This window comes from Callorhinus ursinus, unplaced genomic scaffold (assembly GCF_003265705.2).
Source record: "Callorhinus ursinus isolate GAN/ISIS: 27379988/994484 unplaced genomic scaffold, GSC_fseal_2.0 scaffold18, whole genome shotgun sequence".
Classification (NCBI taxonomy): domain Eukaryota; kingdom Metazoa; phylum Chordata; class Mammalia; order Carnivora; family Otariidae; genus Callorhinus; species Callorhinus ursinus.
In genome coordinates this window covers 24,667,290-24,690,645 of record NW_027397080.1, presented here as the reverse complement: position 1 = coordinate 24,690,645, position 23,356 = coordinate 24,667,290, and the positions used below count along the sequence as shown (strand labels likewise).

At 54.2% G+C, this 23,356-nt stretch overlaps 1 protein-coding gene and 1 long non-coding RNA gene across 4 annotated transcripts in view; one reads left to right on the top strand and one right to left on the bottom strand.

Moving 5' to 3' along the window:
* The window catches only part of PADI3 (peptidyl arginine deiminase 3), a 28,398-nt gene extending 6,000 nt beyond the window's left edge, over positions 1-22,398 (top strand). The window contains exons 2-16 of one of the 2 annotated variants that reach the window (XM_025856977.2): positions 1,888-2,068; positions 4,379-4,451; positions 5,855-5,916; positions 6,925-7,042; positions 7,819-7,944; positions 9,896-10,074; positions 10,273-10,376; positions 10,480-10,591; positions 12,271-12,378; positions 13,566-13,717; positions 15,137-15,281; positions 15,391-15,493; positions 18,024-18,103; positions 20,403-20,528; positions 22,013-22,398. In XM_025856977.2, the coding sequence (XP_025712762.1) occupies positions 1,888-2,068; positions 4,379-4,451; positions 5,855-5,916; positions 6,925-7,042; positions 7,819-7,944; positions 9,896-10,074; positions 10,273-10,376; positions 10,480-10,591; positions 12,271-12,378; positions 13,566-13,717; positions 15,137-15,281; positions 15,391-15,493; positions 18,024-18,103; positions 20,403-20,528; positions 22,013-22,246 (1,903 nt within the window). In that variant the 3' untranslated portion in view covers positions 22,247-22,398. Of the gene's footprint in view, positions 1-1,887; positions 2,069-2,898; positions 3,070-4,378; positions 4,452-5,854; positions 5,917-6,924; positions 7,043-7,818; positions 7,945-9,895; positions 10,075-10,272; positions 10,377-10,479; positions 10,592-12,270; positions 12,379-13,565; positions 13,718-15,136; positions 15,282-15,390; positions 15,494-18,023; positions 18,104-20,402; positions 20,529-22,012 lie in introns of those variants that run through there. The other variant, XM_025856978.2, reaches the window with a different exon arrangement.
* LOC112812250 (uncharacterized) lies at positions 14,347-19,928 on the bottom strand. Of its 2 annotated transcripts, none has more exons than XR_003205231.2 (3): positions 19,706-19,928; positions 18,615-18,702; positions 14,347-14,626 (listed from the first exon to the last, which is right to left on the bottom strand). It is a non-coding gene; the product is annotated as an uncharacterized lncRNA (long non-coding RNA). The 2 variants fall into 2 exon arrangements; XR_003205230.2 differs by having other exon boundaries at positions 14,347-14,623; positions 19,706-19,918.
* Positions 22,399-23,356: the final 958 nt, after the last annotated feature.

The window sequence follows — 23,356 nt, the reverse complement described above, 5'->3', positions numbered from 1 at the left end:
ATATACACACACACACATATTAGTGTAAGCATGTCCCAAATATCACATGGGACATCCTTAGACTAAAATAATTATTTGTTGTTTATCTGAAGTCCGAGTCCAACTGGGTGTTCTCTGTTTTTGTTTGCTAAATCTAGCAGCCCCGCTTGGGAGGAGAAGCAGGTGGGTCGGGCCCTCCCCGCCTGGGAGGGCCACGCCCAGGACGGGGGCCTGCCTAATGACGTGGTGCTTGGGTTTGGCTTATTTCTCTATTTATATATAAAAAAAAAAAGCCACTTTGAGAAGTATCAGAACCCCGCCGGTGGAGGAGTGAAGAGAGTATATTGGAGGAGGTCTGCTCTCCTCCAGGTGGAGCAGGGAAAGGAAAACGGCTGGGAGTCGAATCGCCAGCTGTGCAACCTTGGGGAAGTCTCTTTCCCATCCGGAGCTTCTGTTTCCCCATGTGTAAGTGGGAGTAATCATCCCCTCCTCCCGGGGCCATGGGGAGGATGAAATGAATGCTGGTTGGAAGGGCTTAGCCAGGCCTGCCCTGGTGAGCGTGTAGGGGATGGGGGCCTGGGGGGCTCTGATTATTGTGATTACTCTTGGGGAGGTGGTGGGTGAGAATATGGACTCAGGAACCAGAAGGCCTGGGTTGGGATCCCAGTCCTGCCACTTACTAGCTCAGTGACCTTGGACAGTTTAATTAACCTCAGTTTCCCCATCTGTAAAGTGGGAGACAATGGTAATCCGCGTCTCCTAGGTTTATTGAGAGGGTTACATGATGTAATAGATCTAAGAACTGCGCACAGGACTGGCATATAGCAAGAGCTTGACAAATGTCAGCTCCTGTTATCCCCCAGGCACACGTGTGTGCTGCTTCCTCCAGGAAGCCTTCTGGTCTCTCTGGCTCACAGTGGCCTCTCCCTACACGGGATTCCACTGACCACTGACTTGCTGACCGTAAGTCCCATCGGGCTGTCCTGGGCAGGGCTGTTTTTAACTCCCTGGTGGGATGGAAGTTTCTGGGGCAGTGGAGAGAGCAGTGGGGTGTACCTGCCTCAGTCTGGCAATGATTCTGGGCACAGTGGGCACCCTGGGTACCCCACAGACAATCAGAGGTGTGAACAGACTGATTTCAAACAGACTAACCGGAGGGGATGGAGAAACGCAGTCCCAGGGCCGAATGACAGGCTTTTAAGACGTCTAAATAATGCATGGTTGTTTGACTGGATCTGGCCAAGTTTCCCAGGTGACACTGCAGTGCCACAGAGAAGCATGGGCTCTGTGTCAGATGCCATGTGACCTCGGGCTTGATACTTGATCTCTCTGAGCCTCAGTTTCTCACCTTTGCAATAGAGATGATACCGCTTGCTTTGCAGACTTATAAGAATAAAAGGATCTAGGAAATACAAGGCGCCTGGCACATAGTAGCCCTCCACAAAACTTACTAGCCTTCCCTAGGGAAGACCCCCAAGAACATCTCGCCCGCTAAAGAGGGATGCATTGGGACCTTGAGGGGAGACCGCTCTTCTTAAAGCCATGCTCAGCACTGCAGTGGGGTCCATTTTAGGCTGATGTCCACTGAGCTCCTTGTGCCCAGCTCGGCACCGGGGAGTTATAAAGCACTCAACTGGGTCCTAACTTTCAAAGAGCTTGCAGTTTTGTGGGGAGTTAAAATAACTCACAAGGGAAATGTTAATAAACACAGAACCTTGGAATGTGAGACTGTGTATGCATTTGTGTGGGGTCCAGGCTTCACTCCCAGGAGCTTGCTGTGGGGATCTGAGAGGCTTGGGGTGGTCAGGGAAGGCTTCCCGGAGGAAGCAAGAGTTTGAGCCAAAGCTCAAGCATCTGAACAAGTACTGCCTCCCTTTAGCACTTCCCACGGCTTCTTGTCCTTCCCAGGTCGGTACCTGAGGGCACAGAGATGTTCGAGGTCTATGGGACCCCCAGCGTGGACATCTACATCTCTCCTAGTGTGGAGAGGGGCCGGGAGCGCGCGGACACCAGGCGGTGGCACTTTGATACGGGGTTGGAGATCATCGTGGTCATGAACTCTCCCAGCAACGACCTCAATGACAGTCATGTGAGCAGGTCCCCTGGTCTGGGGCGGGGGGCGTGCGGGGCAGTGATCTAGCTCCACAAGGGCCAGCACCCTCTATTTACCCAGATGGCAGGGTCGCGTGATGGGTAAGTACCCGCTCCCGGAACCAGCCAGCCCTGCAACTTACAGACATAAACGGTGTGTCTACTGGCAAGTCACATCAGTCCTCTGGGCCTCGGTTTCCCCATGTGTAAAATGGGGGTGATCACAGCACCTTTCCTCCTGGTGTTGGAGTGGGGTGGAACATGAGCCAACATTTGCTGCTTTTCTTGTTTCCCAAGACCCCAGTGAAGGGAGGTGTCCCCGTTTTTCTGCAGGCTGAGGGTTAATTAGGTGATCTCTGCCACTCCGACTGGAGAGAAAGCAGAGATGGGGGGATGCCGGTGCCTGGGAGACCCCCTTGTACTGGGTGCCTCACCTCCTAATCCACTCTCTCCCTGACCCCCTTCCCTTCTCAGAGGCACGTAACTCCCCCTCCTCACCTCTCTGCTCATTCAGCCACCAAGGGTGAGCTTAACAAGCCCCAGCTGTAGGCAGGTGTTCCGACCTCAGGGCAGGGGGCATCAGAAGAGGGGAGAAATGGGGTGGCCCTGGAGCTTGGCCCAAGTGATGCCCCCTTAAAGGCGTGAGGGGAAGGAGGCCTTGTCGTGTGGGCAGGTTCCCGCTTCATGCCAGGAGCAGTGTTGTAGGAAACTGACCTTTTAACGACCACTGACCATACGCCACGCCCTGGGCAGCCATGACCTCACACAGCCCTCACAACAGCTCAGAGAGGCAGGGTCTGATCCCCATTCCATAGGTGGGGCCACCAAGGTTCAGAGTAACTGTGTCCAGGCCACAGAGCCAATCAATTAGAGAGCTAGAATTCTACACAGACCTGCCTGACACCTGGGCGGCAGTTTCCCTTCATCACCCCCTCGTCTTTTCCCATCCATGTATCTGAGATGAGCCCCTCCACTGAGCTCTGTGACGCAGGTGGACAGGTAAATGAACTCATTTTACAGATAAGGAAACTGAGAACGAGAAGGGGGGTGGCTTATCCGAAGTCACCCCATCTAGTGAGTAGCAGAGTTGGTGAGGTTCAGGACAGAGTCCCCGGGACAGGGCAAGAGGAGCAGCCAGCCAGTGAGCGACCCCGCCTGGGTGCCCTGCCACGCCGGGGCTGGGTGGATGCCGAAGACCAAAGGGATTGAGGAGGGTCGGCGTGTCTGCCCTTCCCCCACCTTTGGCCTAGATACAGGTAACTGTATGCCTGAGGCCAGCATCGTTGCTCAGGCTTGACAGATGGGTGTCAGTGATTGCAGGATTTAGGGGCTCCCAGCGCTGAGGGGTGAATGACCTCTATAAGATCCTGAGCCTTCTGGCAGAGCTGAGGGACCCCCATCAAGAGGGAACATGCAAGCGGAGGGCTGTGGGCCAAAGGGGCTTTGATACATGGGCCTTGAACTGTGTTCTCATAGTCAGCCCAGCCTTTAACAGCTACTGGGGCTTGCTGTAGCCAAGCGCAGTGCTGAGCATGTCACCCGCCTTCCTTCTTTGATGGTCACAGCCTACAATCAACCCTCTGGGGTAGGGACTATTATTATCCCTACTTTACAGCAGGGGATACTGAGGCCCAGAGAGGACAAGTGACTCTTCCCAGGATAGTCACAAGTGGTGGATCTGGAACAGGAGCCCAGAGCAGCACCAGCTCACACAGTGCCACCTGCCCTCTGTTAACAATAGCTGCCGTGTCTGGGGGCCTGCCCACGGGGTCAGTCTTGTATGTGCATTGTTACCAAGCGGCACTAAAATCCTCTGCGGGCGGTAGGGTCTTGTATGTTTGCTGTTCTGCAGATGAGGAAACCAGATAGGCCAGAAAGGTGAGGGACCTTGGCCAAGGCGACAGAACCCAGAGGTGCTGGCCTCAAGTCCAGGCCTGGCTGAATCCCACAGATAAGAGAAGGTCCCTAAATCCTGCCCTTTCAGAGACCTCCTTTTTTTACAAGTGGCGAAACAGATCCACAGGGGAGCAGGGGTTTGTCCAAATCACACGGTAGTCACTGGCAGCCCTGGGACCCAAGTCTCCAGGGAATCCCTCACAAATTGTTCCCATTTTACAGATGGGCCAAGCAAGGCATGGAAAAATAAATGGCACAGAGGCTAATGGAAGAGCTGGGTTGGTAAACTCAACTGCAGTGCACAGAGGTTCCTGAGACCCTCTCTCTTTCCTGCCAGATCCCCCAAGACCTGTCCTTTGGGGTGGGGGCTATTGGCTTTAGCTGGCTTGACTCTGGGCCCATTTCTCTACAGGTTCAGATTTCCTACCACTCTAGCCGTGAGCCCCTGCCCCTGGCCTATGCGGTGCTCTACCTCACCTGTGTTGGTAAGTTGGGGGCCATGCTAGGGCTTGGGCCAAGGGTGGGGGGTGGTTGGGAATGGCAAGGAACAAGGGTCTTTTTATAAACATCAATTCATTTTATTTTAAAAATTAAAATAAGTGTACATTTAAAAAATTCAAATGGTATAAAGGAGTGTATATTGAAAAGTAAACCTCCCTTTCTCCCAACCGAAGACCTCCAGTTCCCCAAGCCCAGCATCCTTCTAGAGATCTGCTATGCTTGTGCAGGTGGACACAGGCATACCTGTGTAACCCCCTTTTGTAAGCAGAGGGAGACATACTCTAGGCCTGGAACTGGACCTTGCTTTTTCGACCTTAAGTTTTTTGTGCCAGTTGTCCACAAACTGTATATAAATTCCATGCATGATAACTCAGATTGATTAATACATTAAAGGAAAAGGTAGATAACATGAATTAACAGATGGGGAATTTCAACAGAGAGCTGAAAACTATAAGGTGTCAAATGGAAATGCTAGAACTAAGAATCACGGTAACAGATAAAAAAAAATGTTCTTGGTGGGTTGTCTTGGTAGACTTGACACAGCTAGAGAGAGGATCAGTGAACTTGAAGATAGGGCAATGATAAATTCGACTGTATTAAATTTTATTTTTTATTTTTTTTTTAATTTAAAAGATGTTATTTATTTATTTATTTGACAGAGAGAGACACAGTGAGAGAGGGAACACAAGCAGGGGGAGTGGGAGAAGGAGAAGCAGGCTTCCCGTCGGGCAGGGAGCCTGATGTGGGGCTCGATTCCAGGACCCTGGGACCATGACCTGAGCTGAAGGCAGATGCTTAACGACTGAGCCACCCAGGCGCCCTTGACTGTATTAGATTTTAGAACTTTTCTACAACAGAGGACAAGTAAAAAGTCAAACTATGGGGCCGCCTGGCTGGCTCAGTCCACAGAGCACATGAATCTTGATCTCAGGGTCATGAGTTCAAGCCCCACCTTGGGCACAGAGCTTACTTTAAACAAAAAGGGAAGAAAAAGTCAAAATATGAACTGGGAGAAGAATTTTGCAATGCATATGGCTGACTCGGTACATATAGGTTATGGAGAACTCCAATCAATAGGAAAAAAGGACAAACTAATGGAAATAGGCAAAACATATGAATAAGCAATTCATAGAAGAGAAAGCCCCAGTGATCAGAACGTAAATGGAAATATGCTTAACTCAGCATTGCCAAGGATGTGGAACTGGGGAGGTCCTTGACGGTGGGTGGGAGTTTGCATGGGTACAAGCAACCTGCAGCGCACTTAGCAAGAAAGTTGAAAATGCTCTTGTCTGCAGGAGGCATTGTTAGAGGCAAAATGTACATTGTTGGACTTGTGCTGGACTCCTGGGAACCCCACAGTGACTTACTCTCTGTCCTCCCTTTGCAGACATTGCTCTGGATTGTGACCTGAACTGTGAGGGCAGGCAGAATAGGAGCTTTGTGGACAAGGTAGGGCGATTCAACTTGGGCCCAGAAAGGGGCATGGAGTTTGGAGTTGACCTAGGCTGGGTTAAGAGGCGAGAGGACATTACATGGCTGCTCTGTACTTCCCGTTGCTCTGTATCCCCCTGCCTCCTAGCTGCTGCTGAGGTCAGGAGAGCCAAATGGGAACCCAGCATGGCTGGGGATCTTCTTTCACTAGGAGAAAGATTATTACCAAGAATTATCAAATATATACATCCCCAGGCCTGGGCTAGGCCTTGCTTTGTGGGGAAAAGTCCTTCTGGAATTTCAGTCTAGGTCAGGGGTCAGGAACCTTTTTCTGTAAAAGTGAGATAGTAAATATTTTAGGCATTGCAAAGTGTTTCTGTTGCAACTATTCAATTCTGCCGTTGTAGTGTGAAAGAGCTATAGTCAATACAATGGATGTGACTATTCCAATAAAACTTTCTTTACAAAAACAGGTAGTGGGCCAGAAGTGGCCCCCGGCCCTGGTGTGCCAACCTTCTGATCTAGGTGAAAGGGGAACTCTACCAAGTATGAGACTGTTAAAGAACTTTGGGCTGAACTGTGGTGGCACTGAACGCATTGGGAGTTCAGAGCAGAAGGTCAAGATGGGCTGCATGAGCAAGGAAGACTTCCTTTGAAGTCCACTTGAGCTAGGTTCTAAAGCAATGCAAGAGGGAAGGCATTCCAGGTGGAGGGAAGAGCGGGAGCCAAGGCCTGGAGCCAGGAATGGATCTATAATCAGGAAGTTGCCCATTGAGAAATAGGACATTGGCTGGAGACTCATTGCAGTTGGCCACGAGAGACCTCAGTGTAGTTTAGACTTGCTGGTGTGGGTAATCAGGAGCCACTGCAGTATCTGGTGCAGGAAGTGCTTCCGTGAGAGTGGACCTGTCCTCACAGGGAGGGCGAAGAGGAAGAGGCGGGGTCAGGAGGCTGGCCAGGAGGTTGCTGGGTGGGGGCACAGGACGGGTCCGAGCCCCATCACCAGCTATGCTTTGCCATTGGCAGCGGGATTGGGTCTGGGGGCCTGGAGGGTATGGAGCCATCCTGCTGGTGAACTGCGACAGAGATGATCTGAACTGCAATGACCAGGACAACCGTGACCGGCACGTGCACTGCCTGCAAGGTGAGGGGGGTGCCCAGGGTCACTGCTCAGCCACCCTGCAGGTAGCATTGAAGGGAGCATCGGGGGCCAAAGTTCCAGCTCCTGGACACACTTTGTTGTTGCTCAAAACCTGCCTCAGGCTGGCAGCTAACCCCTCCCAGCCTGTCTGTGGAAGATCCAAAGCTTCCTATCCGCACCCCAGATCCAGCCTCCCACCAGGCACCCGTGACTCATTTCAGGATGCCCCATGTTCTAAGTCAGTCTCACACTGCACACAACAGCCCCGTGAGGAAGGCTGCAGTAATATCCCGGGGTGCGGGCCAGGTGCTTTATGCGTGGGTGGGCACAGCTGCTCCGAAACGGGGCACATCTGTCCCTCGTTTCAGATTGGGGAGCGCTGAGGCTCAGGGAGGGAGGGAGGGGCCTGCCTGATGTCAGCAGAGAGTGACGCTTGCCCTGAGAGCAGACTCTCCCCAGCACGCCGCCCAGGTGGCCGCACACTTCTCACCTGTCCCCGGGCACAGGGCTGGCTGCTCTGTACTTCCCGTTGCTCTGGGCAGGTGAGGGAGTGGAGGCCCGGAGAGGGTGTGACGTATTCACATGGCACACGCTTATGGACGTCCTGATGCTTTGCTCTTGATGGTTTCCAGTGTTTTCACAGGGTGGGCAGAGCCGGGGCTCAGAGACCCGGGTCTTGGCGCCCTCTGCCCTTGGGGCGGGGGTGGTGTGGTGGGCAGGAGGAGAAGACGTGGAGTGTCGTGGGCCCCCTGAGCTGCCACCCATGTCTGGCTCCACAGACCTGGAAGACATGTCCGTCATGGTCCTGAGGACCCAAGGCCCCGCCGCCCTCTTTGATGACCACAAACTTATCCTCCACACTTCCAGCTATGACGCCAAGTGGGCACGGGTCTTCCACGCCTGTGGTGAGTTCATGCTCGTCCCCTCCCCCTGCTCCCACTGCTGGGGGGCCTCAGTTTCCCCACCTGGGGCCGGAAGGCAGGGTCTGCTCTGGCTTCCAGCCTGCCTGGGGGGTCAGAGGAAGCAGGGCCAGCTGGGGGAACTCTGAAACAGGCAGGCTGGCGTCCCTGCACAGCCATGGCCCCAGGCCATTTGACTGGATGAATTAAAATATATTTAGGGGTGCTGGGTGGCTCAGCCAGTTAGGCGTCTGCTTTCAGCTCCGGTCGTTTTCTCAGGGTCCTGGAATTGATCTCCGTGTCAGGCTCCCTGCTCAGCGGGGAGTCTGCTTTTTCCTCTCCCTCTACCCCTCCCCCTGCTTGTGCTCTCTCTCTCTCAAATAAATAAAATCTTTAAACAATAAATTTAAAAATATATTTTAAGCATGTTTAGAAATTCTTATTATCAAAACCTTCAAACACACGCAAAAGTAGAGAGAATAGTGACAAACCCCTGTATGCCAGTCACTCAGATTCAACAATGACCGCTGCCTTGCGTCTCTTGCTTCATCTGTTGTTTGCTCAAGTATTGTAAAGCCACTCCCAGACATGATGGCTAGTGCCCCTGCAGAACTCAGCGTGCATCTCCCCCCAAAACCACTGACTATTGCTCTACAGAACCATAGTATGAGCAAGAACATAAAATCCCTTTTTTTTTCAAGATTTTATTTATTTATTTGACAGAGAGAGAGAGAGAGAGACACGGCGAGAGAGGGAACACAAGCAGGGGGAGTGGGAGAGGGAGAGGCAGGCTTCCCGTGGAGCAGGGAGCCCGATGCGGGGCTCGATCCCAGGACCCCGGAATCGTGACCTGAGCCGAAGGCAGACGCTTAACAGACTGAGCCACCCAGGCGCCCCTAACATAAAATCCCTTTTAAAGATACAAATGCATATAAGTGATAAAATGCTCATTTTAAAAAAGCTCCAACAAGGGGCGTCTGGGTGGCGCAGTGGATTGGGCGTCCGACTCTTGGTTTCAGCTCAGGTCGTCATCTCAGGGTCCTGAGATTGAGCCCCACATTGGGCTCCATGCTCAGCAGGGAGTTTGCTTGGGATTCTCCCTCCCCCTCTGTTCTCTGCCCCACCCGCACTCACATGTGCCCTCTCTCTAAAATACATCTTTTAAAAACATTAAAAAATGAAAAGATCAAACAATATAGAAGTATATAAGGTAAAAAATGAGAGTTCCCCCTCCCTACCCCTAAACCTGACTCTTTAAAATGAGTTCACTGTTAACGATTTGCCATGGGTTCTTCCCGACTTTTCTCTGGATGCATTGAATGTGCACGGGTATGTGGTGTGTACATATCCTGCTTTCCAAACACTTTCTTCCGTTGAATGATAGCTAACGTTCCTTTCTGTATTTATGCGGCTCCGCCTCATTCTCTTCCACAGTGGTGTGGTACTCCAAAGCACGGGCGTACGGTAACTTATCCGCTTCCCTGAGCATGCAGCTGTTTGCAGTGCTCTGGTCTGACCACAGTATAGGTTCCTCGAGGGCAGGGGCCTTGCTCACGGCTGCATCCTGAGCCTAGAACCAGGCCTCCCAGGTGCAGAGCAGGTGCTCCGTAAATACTTGTTCAATGAATGAACAGCCAGTGAACACCCTCGTACGTGTATCTGCAGCAAAGACATCTAGAAGCGGGATTGCTCGTTAGGAGTAGACCTTACTTTGTGGGATGCTGCCGAGTTGTCCCCAGAAGGTCTGAACAGCCATCTTAGAAAGGAATGGCCTTTCCCCTGGCCTTGCCCACACTGGGCATCAAGCATCTTCTCTCCTTCGCTGGTGGGAGGGCAGAGGCTGGGGCTGCCTGTCTGGCTTGAGGGGTTTCGGTGAGGTTGGCCCAGCTCCTCCTGCACCCTCATGCTCTGCGGGCCCACCTGGGGGTCACGGCCATCCCGTCCCATCCCCTCCCAGGTCCTGAAGACTCGTGCAAGTCCTACAGGCACGTGCTGGGCCAGGACAAGGTGTCCTACGAGGTGCCCCGCTTCCACGGGGACGAGGAACGCTTCTTTGTGGAGGGTCTCTCGTTCCCTGATGCCAGCTTCACGGGGCTCGTCTCCTTTCATGTCACCCTGCTGGACGACTCCAACGAGGTGAGGGGTGGCCGGGGCAAAGAGGGTAAGGGAGGGCTCCATCCCTGGGAGAGAGGGGCACCACCAGCGTGGAGGACCCCAGACCTCTCGACCACCCCGCTGCCGCCCTTCTAGAAACGAGGAGATGTCAGCGGGATCAGCCGGGCCTCTGGACTCCAAGGCCAGTGCTCTTGTCCTTCTGCCCGTCTTCCCCTGTAGGATTTCTCCGAGTCCCCAGTCTTCACCGACACCGTGGTGTTTCGCGTGGCGCCCTGGATTATGACGCCCAGCACCCTGCCGCCCCTGGAGGTATACGTGTGCCGGTGAGTGTGGGAGGGGGGCATGGGTGTCCTTCGGACCCTGGTGGCCCCTCTGGTCTCCACACCTGGCTCTGTCCTGAGCCACGCTCCCTGGGCTTGTGTGCAGCGTGAGGAACAACACATGCTTTGTGGACGCCGTGGCGGAGCTGGCCACGAAGGCTGGCTGCAAGCTGACCATCTGCCCGCAGAATGAGAACCGCAATGACCGCTGGATCCAGGTACCATGGCCGGTGGGCAGCACCCAGCCAGGACGGAATCTTGGAGGGAGAGGCTGGCCCATCCCGACCCAGGGCAGGGAGGGGAGGTTGCTGTGAATATCCAGAAGGACCTGGGGGCCGTGACTGTCCTCCCCAGTGCACTCTTTTTTCTCACTCTAGACCTAGAGCTCCCTCCCTCTCTCCAGAACTTTCTAGAGACCCAGGCACACACTGACACTGGATTGAACCCACATTCACCCACAGGATCTGGGCTAGGCACGGGGCTGGCCCTGAAGGGAATGGCCGAGGTGTGGGACACACTCTCTGCCTCAGCAGCCTGGCCCTTGTGGTTGCCCACAGAATGCAACTTTGTCCTCCAAGGGACATTTGGCAGTATCTGGAGAAATGTTTGGCTGTCACCCCGAGGCTGGTGGTGCTACTGGCTTCTAGTGGGTAGAGCCCGGGGATGCTGCTAAGCATCCTACAATGAATGCGCAGGGTGGCCCCACAGCAAAGAATTCGCTGGCTCCAAGTGTCACGTGTGCCAAGGCTGAGAAACACTGGTGTGGTGAATTATTGCAACAGCCCCTCTCACCCCGCTCCTGCAATTGAAGATGTAGCAGGGGTACCAGCAACGTGCCAGCAGGGTTTGGAGGAGGGTGGTATCACCTCTGTCTGGGGGATGAATAAAGACCTCCAGGAGGAAGGGCACTGGGGCAGGACCAGGTAGGCGATGTGCTCGCAGGGGGCCCATGCCCAAGGCCACAGAGATGATAAGGGCCACACTGGGGCTCAGGGGATGGTGGGCCTCACAGAGGACCAGCATGTGCAAAGGCCCTGAGAGGGGAGGCATGAGAAAGCTCGCCTTGTGCTCTTGTTGGCCACGGCCAAGGTTCTGTGAAGGCGCTGAAGTGGGATGCCAAGTGCATGCCAAGCTGAGAAGCTTTCATGGCTGGTGGTTCATCCGATGAGGCGGACGTTCGGGGCTGGACCCTGGAGCAAGATGGGCTGGGCGTGGATCTTGGCTGCGCCACTGACTAGCTCTGTGTCCTTGGACAAACAATTAGACCTCTCTGTTTCTCACTTTCCTCATCTGTAACGTGGGTAATCATAGTGCCTCTGCATGAGTGTGGGTGTGGTGAGGGTTCATGGAGTTACTATTTATAAAGGGCTGAGAGCAGGGCCAGGCACATAACTGCGCTTCTCATTGGATATAGAGTTCATCGATGCCGGGCCCTCTTTGCCTCCAGGACCAGAGGGATCAGAATTGAGCTGGGCTAAATGTTGAGAGATCTGAGGAGGCAGACCTATACCTCCTTTGCTCACCTCAGCCCTGTCCATGATCACACGTGGAGGCCAGAGGTGCTGGCTGATGTCCAGTGACTTGTTTGTCCGACTCAGGCCACTCTGTGCCCCTCTCTGTGGCCACTCTGCCCTGATCCGGCATGGGGACACCGCCCAGGGTCACGTCCATGTTCTCGTGCATTCCCCATCTGTCTTGCTGTGTGACCTTAGGCAAGAGCGCCGCCTCTCTGAGCCTCCAGCCTCCCCTCCAGCCAGCAAGGATCATGAACCCCTGCCTTCTTCACCCCAAAGGGCAAAGCAGGCCTGAGACAAAGAACCTCCAAGAATAGTCTTCCCCAAAGCGCTCAGTGCCGAATGAGTGTTGATTGTCCACAGGCTGTCTCTTTCATTCGCAGGACGAGATGGAGCTGGGCTATGTTCAGGCGCCACACAAGACCTTCCCGGTGGTGTTTGACTCCCCCAGGAATGGAGAACTGCAGGACTTCCCTTACAAAAGAATCCTGGTGAGTGGTCCGGGCCACAGGCTGCAGCCTGGCTCTGAGGGCCGAGGAACACTTCCCGGAGCCCCACCAGGATGTAGAGTCTAGGGCGCAGCATGGGGACCACGTTCTTTAGGGACAGGAATGACCAGATAGAACACGGGAGATGCCTAGTTACATTTGAATTTCAGATCGGCAATGAGGAACTTTTTGGTATAAGTATGTTCCAAGCCTTGCACGGGACACAGTTATACTAAAACTATATTTGTGGTTTATCTGAAATTCAAAGTTAACTATGCATCCTGTATTTTTATTTACGAAATTTGGCAGCCCTAGGTAAGGGCGGTTTTGGGGGTGGGGCAGTGCCCCTGTTAAGAACACAGGCTTTGGAATCAGAACCACCTGGTTGTTATTCAGATGCTGTGTGACCTGGCCTGGGTCACTTGCCCTTTCTGAGCCTCAGTTTCTTCATCAACAAAAATGATATCATAGCCCTGGTCTCACAAGTGTTTGTGAGGCTTCTCTGTACCGGGCAGAGGGAGCCCGCAGCACTGTTAGCTGAGATTAATATTGGTAATAAGGAATACTGTGAAGATGGTGGTTGGGGACCAGGACCTCCTAGAAGAGAGAGGGAAGACTCCCTTGGTACTATAGAGACCGTGAGGCCCTTCCAACCACCCCCCCCCCCAGAGGTGGTAGGAGCTCTCACCTGGGCCTCAATGTTGATTGAGTTCCTTCTAAGAGATGGCCCTGGGGAGCTCTCCCCTTTTTCAAGGTGGAAAGGCTGAGACTCCATCCTCAGTCCCTTGGTCCCCAGGAACAGGCTGCTCTAGAACAGCCAGGTACTTGCCCTTGGGCTGCCCTTGGCAGGAAGGCTGTTCAGAGGGTAAGGGGCGGGGGCCATAGCCTCGGGCTCCATGTGTAATGGGGAGTATAGGCAACCAGGGCCCTTTCCACTGTCTCCTGTGACCATGGGGATAATGTGCTCTAATGTGGCAGCGGGGCCAGAGCACCTGTGTGTTTCCCAACTTTGGCCTATATGCATGCGTGAAATATTGAATAGGTCAGATCCCTGTCTTTGACTCAGTATTTCCGTCTGAAGAATGGGCAGTCATTCCTGCCCCATCCTTAAGGAACTCAGAGCCCAGCAAGTTGGTTCAAGTTCTTTCTGGTGACCGCCCCCCCCAGCCTGACTCAGTTTCCCTTGCCAGGGTCCAGATTTCGGCTATGTGACTCGGGAACCACAAGACAGCTCTGTGAGTGGCCTGGACTCCTTCGGTAACCTGGAGGTCAGCCCCCCAGTGGTGGCCAATGGGAAAGAGTACCCCTTGGGGAGGATCCTCATCGGGGGCAACCTGCCTGGGTGAGAGAGGAGCAGGGAGAGGTGTTCCTGGGGTGGAAGGTGGTGACGGTGGCTGGGGTGGTGGTGGTGAGGGACAATTTCACTCCTGGGAGAGAACCAGTGAGGAGTGATAAATTCCTAGTTCTAGATGGGGCGAGGGGAGGCAGTGCGCTGATCACCAGACACTGTCCACACTTACCTTGGTGAGTTTGAGAAGGCCCAAGTAAGCAGAGACCTAAGAGATCATTCAGTCCCGCCTTTACATTTCACAAGTGAGCCTAGAGAGGGTGAGTGACCTGGTACAGGTCACACAGAATGCAAAGTTGTGACTAAACTTAGGTCTTCTGATTCCAAAAGGAAATGATATTGCTAATAACATACTTTTAATTAATAGTTCTAGAAGAAAAAGCTTCAAGTCTCAACAGTCCTAGAGCAATTACATTTTAAGAGCTTGTTCATACTATGATGTAAATGGCTACTATCAAATGTTTTCCTGACAACAGGAGAAGGAATGTACAGGACATGAAAAATGAGATGTCATAAGACACACACACACACACACACGCGCGCGCGCGCACACACACACACAGAATAACAGATTATTTGTTGTTCAACATGTGACCCGAGATACTGATGCAAAAGAAAAGGAATTATATAGGTATGGTTTTATTCTGTGGAATAGACCAAGACATTGAGCCAACCAAATTCAACAAAGCAGTTAGGACAGACTTGCAGTCAAAAAACAGGTGAATCAAGGGGCTTTGGAGGGAACTAACTGCCCTCAACATGCGATCCCACAGAAAGAGGAAGTCCAAGGCGCCTGGGTGGCTCAGTCAGTTAAGTGTCTGACTCTTGATCTCGGCTCAGGTCTTGATCTCAGGGTCCCAAGTTCAAGCCCTACATTGGGCTCCATGCTGGGTATGGACCCTACTTAAAGAAAGAAAAAAAAGAAAGAGGAAGTTTGGGTCACGCCATTAGATACTATGCAGAAAGCCAAAGAAGAATGGGCCTTAAGTTCATGAGCATAAAATGCTGGGGCTGTGCGGCCCCTTGGGGGTGATCTTGTCCACCTCTCTCCCCACTCATGTACAGAAGGCGAGGCCGCAGGAAGAGAGACGCAAGTTAAACTCCAAGAAGAGCCCCCTGGCCTCAGGGATGGAATAGGGTGGTGAATCCGTCTCTTGGAGAATGTGAGGATGGGTCTGAGGGCAGCTCTGAGCATTTGCCTGGATGGCAAGACCTGGGGGTCACTGACCGGGTGGGATTGAGCTGTGCTGCATCTGCTCAAGAGCTCAGCCTGAGCAGAATTTAAAAGACACAGTGCATATTTTTGTTGTTGTTGTTGTTGTTTAAAAAAATCAGATACTGCAGAAATCTTGAATTCTTGTTATTCCATTTCGGCATAGATTTTTTTAAGCTAAGCAATTCTTTTAACCCCAGGTCCAGCGGCCGCCGGGTCACCCAGGTGGTGCGGGACTTCCTCTATGCACAGAGGGTGCAGTCCCCCGTGGAGCTCTTTGTGGACTGGCTAGCCGTGGGCCACGTGGATGAGTTTCTGAGCTTCGTCCCTGCCCCCGATGGGAAGGTAAGGACAGCGGTGACATGCCTGTCCCCGGGGTCTGGGTCAGAGGATGAGCTCCAGGGGGGCCGTGCTGAGGCCAGGGAGCTCAGGCAGGTCTGCCCTCTCCACACAGGGCTTCCGGATGCTCCTGGCCAGCCCTAGTGCCTGCTTCAAGCTCTTCCAGGAAAAGCAGAAGTGGGGCCACGGTGGTGCCCTCCTGTTCAAAGGGGTTGTTGGTGGGTACCCCTGCTGTGTCCCTCACCCCAGCTTTCCTGCCCCCTCCCCTAAAGCAGGATGCATCATGGCTTGAGAGAGGGATGGCAAAGTCTATATAGCAGGGCGGTCCCCCTAAACTCAAGAGCCTCACTGCCGCTGCATGCCTTGCCCCACCAGCCCCCGCTGCCGGTGGTTGGGGGCAGAGACGTGGCGAGCTACATGGGCCCGTGACCAGTGTCCTCAGACAGGGCCCTCACCTCAGGAAGTTTAATGCTCTGCCATTACTGTCTTGAGATTCTTAACCATTTGTGCTTCGTGAGTGAATCCTCTCGCTGCCTCCCGGGGATGAGATCCCCTCTGTACACCCCTCATTCCCTGGGGCCTCAGCCATGGGCAGTGGGGACTGGCGGGGCCTCCTTTCTCTGCCCCCCCCCAAGCAGTGATTGCTATAGCAGGAGTCTGAGCGTGGGGAGGCCTGGATGCGTGTACCCCTCAGCATCTCGGCGGGGTGGGGGGCTGGCATTAACTGTCCTTGTCCTGGACTGGTAGTGGGCAGCTCGCAAGGGGTGAGCCTCTTGCCCACCCCCGATCCAGGCAGCTAGCACACCCCTGTGTGGAGGCTGCAGTAGCCGGCGGAGTCTGCCTGTTTGCCATGGGCTCGGGATGGTGGGCCTGGGGGAAGGGGAGACGTCTGGCTCGACGTGGGTCCCGTGGCTCGTGGGCTGGGATGCCTGGCAGCCGGTGGGCTGTGCACACGCGTCAAGTTTCAGCTGGGGCTCCCAGCGCCGCGGGGGTCTGTGCTCACCAGACGGGTGTCCCGTGACTGAGGGAGCATGACATCAAATAGCAAATAAAAAACCAACAGGACAGGGTGGGAGAGAGACCATGGAGGAAAGAACAAACCTTATATTTTAGGATCTTTAGTGACACTTTTTCTTTCCCGCTCTTTGAACAAAGGGCCCCACATTCTCATTTTGCTTGGAAGGTATTCTGAGAGCCATTGCGGCTGGAGCTGGGGCGGGGTGGAGGGGCACGAGCTTGCTGGAATGGCTCCCTTCCCGTCCCCACCAAGGCTGTGTGAATCCGAGAGCGCTGGTCCTCTCCGACAGGGGCCCTGGCGCTCTCAGGCCAAAAAACCTTTGGCTGCTGGGATTGTAGCTTTTCTTGGCCTCATGGGAGGTAAACAATGTCCTGGACCAAACCTCCAAGGGAAAAGCGTCTGCAGAACTCAGAAGTTCTCAAGTAGAACTTGCCAGTCCCTTTTTCCCCGTTTATGACCCTCACGCCCTTCCCGGCACCACCCTGGAGCCCCAGCTGTAAGGTGTAAGAAATACAGTCTTCCCAACCCCCTTGCTCCCGTAAGGACGGTGGCTAAATGCCTTTGGGTCCAGAGCAAACCGGAAAAAGCCTCAAATCCAGATGTTATGTACCAGGTGGAAGGAAAGCCATTGTCACCTTTCCTGCAAGGACCACACTGACAGTGAACAAGACCCAGGAACAGGCTGAGTGGGTTTTCTAGCCGCCCAGCTGGGAAGGAGAACGTGGGAATTCACGGCTGTCAGGCCACAGGCAGCCACTGTGCGCGGGGAGGCCAGCATATCTCACTAGTCACACGGTGTGCCAGGCCCCGCTCACCCTCCTCTCCCCTACACACCCAAGAACACGGGGAAGTCGGGGGAGTCACTGGCCCAGAGGGCTCAGCGAGAACACGATGGAGCTGGAACTAGACCCCAGCTGGCTGACCCCAGCTGGGGCGGAGGGGATGCCGAGCCTGCAGATGGGCACGTGCGTCCGGGGAGCCCTGTCTTACCCCTTGGTCAAGGTTTGCAGCCCTTTGTGAACACTGAGCTTGGGTTTGAATCACAAGCCCCGTTTCCCAGCTGTAAGGTCCTGGGCGAATCTTTTTGCCTCCCTGAGCCTGAATGTGCCCGTCTGTAAAATAGGGTGAGAATGCACACCTTGTGGGGTTACAGGGAGGTTCAGTGAGGTGTTGAATGGGGAGAACCGAACTCAGGGCCTGCCCCTGGTAAGAGCTCGCCGGCAGCTGTGAGGACGGTGAGCCCAACCTCCCTTTCCCGGTCCAGCCCGTTGGAAACAGGCCTCCAGGGAGCCCCTTGGCCCTGCAGTCCCCTTGTGGAGGGCAGGGACAGGGTCCAGTGGTGTCCATCAGGGCTGATGGACGGGTGGGTGACCCGGTCCCACTACCACCACTAGCCGGAAAGAAGAGGGATCAGCAGCCAGTGTCCTAGAAGGGGCAGATGCTTCCAGCGAAATGCATCACCCCACTTCCAATGCACTCAAATAGGTGTCTAAAGTGCGTGGTGCTCAGCCACCCGTCCGTCCCTCCCCTCCCACCCCCAGGCTTGCGCCATGGCCAGGCCGAGCTCTGCTAGGTGGTGCCTACCCCATGTCTAGAAAGGCCAGAGAGCTACTGACTCACGAGACCAGTAGCTGTGAACTTGACCTCTGCCTGGCTGCCTCCCAGAGCCAGTGACCCTCACCTCTGGTGTCGTTCCTGCCCCTCCTTTAATATCTCTCTCTCCCTCACAGGGGATAAGCCGGTCAACACCGTCTCCATCCGCCAGGTCCTCTCCAATGTAAACCTCATCAGTTACAATAAGTTCGTGCAGGTACAGGCCATGGGCTGTGAGGGGGAGGTGGGCATGGCGGGGGACGGCAGAGTCTGAGGTTCAGGGTCCGTGAAAGCCCGGGCTGGAACTGGCCCAGACAGAGGGGCTCCAACCCCTCCTCTGATCCAGGAGAAATTAGGGGTAAGCCATGTGCATGTGAGGAGGACACACATCCAGGTAGAGGGAAGAGCACAGATGATGGCCCTGAGGTAGAATGAAGAGGCATGGAATATTTGAGGATGAGCCAGGGGGTTCTGGGGAGGTGAGGGGAGGCTGGGCCATCAAGTGATGGAGGGCACTGCAAGGACTTTGACATTTGAGGCCACTAGGGGAGGTGGGCAGAGGGGGGACCCAATCTGATTTATTCTCTGAAAGGATCGCTCTGCGGCTGTGTTGAGAATATATCAATATTTCATAGCAGGGGGTAGGGGTCGTGACATTAGGCCCCGGCAAGAAACACGTGGGACCTCAAGCTGGATAACTGGAATAGTTTCATCGAGGGAATATGTACAAAGGCGCAGGCAGGGTCTGAGGAAATCAACAGGGGACTGTGCGGTATCCCCAGGTTAGAGAGAGGGGAGTTGTCACCACCCCTAGACCTGAGGGAATTAGGGAGGGGACATGTTACTGGAACCTGGAGAGGTCACCATGAAAAGAGCGCTTGGAGACAGGAGCTGTGACCTTCCTGGCCAGCCCACGGTGCCTTGGCAGTGAAGGAGCTACAGGAATAGACACCCCAACTGGGCTCTGCTACCCCCCCACCTCTTGGCAGTGCCCCATTGGCTGCACCTGGCCAGAAGTCAGTGGGCACAGGAGCCCCCGATTCCCAAGGACCAGGCTCTCAAGGCACAGAGCAGAGGAGGAGGTATACAGAGGGTCCAGAAGGGCAAACAGAATACCCAACATGCTGTCATCTGAGAAGTAAATGCCAAGACAGAGTTAAACATGCAGGGATCCTATTAGGGACAGGGCCTGGGAACCAAGGACCGGGAGACACGTCCGAGGGGAAGGCATTTGCACAGGGGAGCCTTAGGAGGTCAAGGGTAAACTCGGGCTGTGATGGGGAGCCAGCGAAGGTTCTTGATCTGGAGGGGCAACACCTTGGAGCTGAGGTGAGGGGGTTAAGCCTGTGGGCTGTGGGTGCTGGGCCCCGGCAGGCTGGGTTCACATCCCAGCCCTACCACCCACTAGGTGTGTGACCTTGAGGGAGACACCTGGCCTCCCTCTGCCTCTGTGTCTCTGTCTATAAAGTGGAGAAGATTAAAGGAGTCAGTGTGTGTAAACGCTCCTGATGAGTGAAAGTTAGAGGTGCCTGAACCCATGCCTCACTTCACTCCAGGGAAACTGAGGCCCAGAAGAGAAGGGACTAGAAGGTAGGGCTCCAGACTCCCGGTCCAGTGCTCATGCCCCATCAGGGAAGCTGTGAGGAAGAGGAGGGGAACTGGAGGGAACTGGGAGAGCAGACCCTCAGTGGGTGAGAGGGAAGGAAGGCTGAGGGAAGCATCCTATACCACCATGCAGTCTCAGGTTCAGCAAGGCCGTGGGAGATTCTGCAAGCCAAAGATGGCCATAGGTCTGCCTTAGTATCCCTGTTGCACTCACCTTTGGCTCTTAGCAACTGGAAGGTGTGGCCCTGGGATTTCAGAGCCAGGGCCAGGCAGCAAGGCCCTTGGTCGAGTCTACCCCCATAGCTGGAGTTCTGTGAGGAACGTGATGCTGGCTGCCACAGGGCATGAAAGCAGAAGAAGCAAGGAGACTGGTTACGAAGTTGTCAACCAGGCTGGGGGTGGGGGGGCGTGGCGCATGTAGAAATGAAGAGTTTGTCTTTGGACGTGTTATATCTGATGTGCCAATTAGCCATCCAGGTGAAGATGCAAAGCGGTGGTTGTATGTGCAAATCTGAGATCAGGAAAGAGGGTGGGTCTATAAAGCAGTTGGGAAATAGAAATGTGGGAGTTGTCTGTGTGTAGGTGGTGTTTTAAACCATGAGACTCAAGGAGAGCCCCCTAAGGCGTGAAGGATGTGAAGAAGGGAAGAGGGCAAAAGATGGAACATTCTGGAACACTCACAAAAACAGAATGCTGTGGAACACTCTGGAACTAGCCCAGTTAGTGGTATAGGACTGTGAGAGGTGGGACCCAGAACAGGTGTGTTTTGACAAAGGGACACAGAGGTTAAGGTTTGTGTGCCGAGTTGGTCCATGGGCAGTTGGGCAGCCTGTCTCCTTAACTAGCCATGACCTCCTGGGTCGCCCCAAAATCCACTGGGAAGGTCTCTCCAACTCAACCCACCCCCCTAGAGCTGCATCGACTGGAACCGGGAGGTGCTGAAGCGGGAGCTGGGCTTGACTGAGCGGGACATCATCGACATCCCCCAGCTCTTCAAGACTGAGAGGAGAAAGGCGGTGGCCTTCTTCCCTGATTTGGTGAGGCCACCTTTCGTGACTTAAATCCATTTCGTCAAATTAGGCTCCAAGCTTTTGCTCCCTAGCAGGGCAAGACGTTTGGTCACTGCCATGTTTGGGATTGTGGTGGCTGGTGGGGGTGGCAGAGAGAATCAGGGGTCCCATGATGGCCAGCAGTCGGGCTTCTAGTTGGCTGACTGTCCTGGTCACTACAGAAAGCTCATTGGCCAAACCCCTTACTCCAGGGCCATCAGGGAAGGGCCCTTCCCTTCCCCCAGGGACCCACTTGATATTTGTGGGGTGAAGCAATGATCACATAAGGTCATGTGTGCACAGCATGCAGTATCAGCTGGGAGCTCAGACACCCCTTGTGCTCCCTCTGTCGCAGCTCAAAGCTGTTCGCCCATCCCCCATATATTCAGGGTACACTGTCAGAGAAACGATTAAGGCTGCTCCCTGCTTTCAAGGAGTTTCCACTCTAATCTAGTGGGAGGGAAACTCTCTTCACCTCCCTTAGGGTGTGTCCCACTCAAGGGTCTCTTTCGTATAATAAAGTCATGTGCTAGTTGAGAGGTGGGGTAAAGCACTTCCAGCCTGAGAGGTAGGACTGGAGATCCAAGAAGGTTTCGTGGAAGAGGTGGCCTTTGGTTGAGGCCTGAGGGCTTTGCGTCTGGGACATCTGGACTGCTGGGGCCCCATCCCATGGGTTCTGATTCAGCAGGTGGCGCAGAGGCTGCTCTCCGAGGACTACACTTTGAGTAGCACTACCGTAGATGACCCAACTCTCCTCCCCACCCTTCCCCTCCTCCAGCCCCTCTTCACCTCCACCCCCCAGAGGAACTCAACTGGCCCATTTTAAGAGCCTTAAAAGGGGCCTGTCCACACCCACCATTGTTTCATCCCCCCATTTCCCTTCCCCTTTTGTCCTCCTTGATTTCCCCATTTGAAAAACTCGATTTCCCCTTCCTTCCTGCATTTTTAGGCGGAGCTGCAGTTATGTAAGTGCCTCCAGTGTTTGCAGAAAACAGGGCCACCTGAGCCGGCTTTAGCCCGAGCAGGAGGTTTAATGTAGCATAGCCCCCCACACATACAGACACAGGCCGAGATCCACTGGACCGGCCCCCTCTGTCAACTGCCAATACTGCAGAGAGAGAGAATCTGATTGGTCCAGCTTGGGTCAGATGTCTGCGCTGGTCCAATCAGCTACAACCTAGGAAGTTGGGCTTCTGCAGCACAAACATGGCAGCCACCGAAGTCCGGCCGTAAGGTGGGTCGTCACCAGAGAAATTAGCTGTCCCTAGGAGCTCTGTGGTTGCTCCCATGGGATGGCACAGCTGGCTAGAGTCTCACCAGTCCAGGTGCCTCTCCCCCTGCGTGCAAGTATGAGGAGCTGTTTTCAGGGCTGCCCGCAAGACGGACTCAGGCCCTGCCAGGTGTGGTGTAGGTGTTGAAGCGGAGCTGATGATGAAGTGCTGCCCCTGAGCTGGGACCCCGCTTCTTTGCAGGTGAACATGCTGGTGCTGGGGAAGCACCTGGGCATCCCCAAGCCCTTCGGACCCATCATCAACGGCCACTGCTGCCTGGAGGAGAAGGTGCGGTCCCTGCTGGAGCCGCTGGGCCTCCACTGCACCTTCATCGACGACTTCACCCCGTACCACATGCTGCATGGGGAGGTGCACTGTGGCACCAACGTGCGCCGGCAGCCGTTCTCCTTCAAGTGGTGGAACATGGTGCCCTGAGCCGGTCCCCCTCATCCTCTCCCCCTGGGATGGGACATGGGCCGACCCTGAACAATAAGCATCAAGAGACCCCAAAGTTCCAGATAGCACATCGAGGGTGACTGTCTCTCTCAGAAGCCTTTTCCCTAGAAGTGTTCATATCTCACTTGCAACCCATTTGGTTTTCAGACTTGATTCTTGTTGGCCTCCCAAGAAGAAAGACCTCACTTCTTGTGGCCTCTCGTAAGGATCAACATGACCCATGGGGATTCCTCCAAACTCCCCCCTTCCCATCCCCAAATCCTCTGTTTGGGATTGAATTTACTTTGGGGTCTAGAAACAACCGTGCGTCTCATCTGCCATCTTGGCCTGTGTGTCCTAATGGAGGAAGGACCCACAATTCTGCTTGGGTCTGATTGCCTCTCACTCTGCAGGGGAACAGCCTTAAAGTCAGATCCCTCTACCCAGGAGAGAGTCTACGCATAGCTTCCACCAGGGGGAAGGAGGTGTGGTCCCTGTAGATCAAGGTTGGATCATCAGCCTACCTGTCAAGCTTCTGACCAGATGCTGAACTCTCTACCCTACCCAGTGCCCAGCATGAACTTTCACATAGTTGGTCCTTTCTAGATGTGTGTTAAAGGAATGACTGTTGGTCCTTAGCCTTATAAATGCCCCGTCATCTGACATTCAGAAATCTGGCTTTGTCCAAAACCCTCCAGGAATTTCCTAGAGATGAAAGTATGTGGGGAATTCTTGGATTTTGGGAAGGCTGTAGGTGCAAGGGTAAAAGATGTTCTTCATAATGCATAGGATGCTTCCTTGGCCTCAGACCTCTCTCTGCAGGAGGGGAAAATCAGTCCTAGACTTTCTGTTGCCCTCTGGGCAACATTTCCATGTCCTGCTATGCCTCAGGAGAGGGGGCCCAGAGGGGCAGATCCACCGAGACAGCTCACAGTGGGCCAACTCTGGGAATGAACTGTTCTGAGTGCCAGGGGAAGGGGCGAGGGGTGGGAGGTTTCCTCCAGATGTGTGCCAGTTACATATGTGTTCTGTATGGGTCCAGCTTGTTTTCTATCACTGGCTAATAAATCTACAGCAACACGAATGGTTTGGGTCTAATTCTGGCCCTGC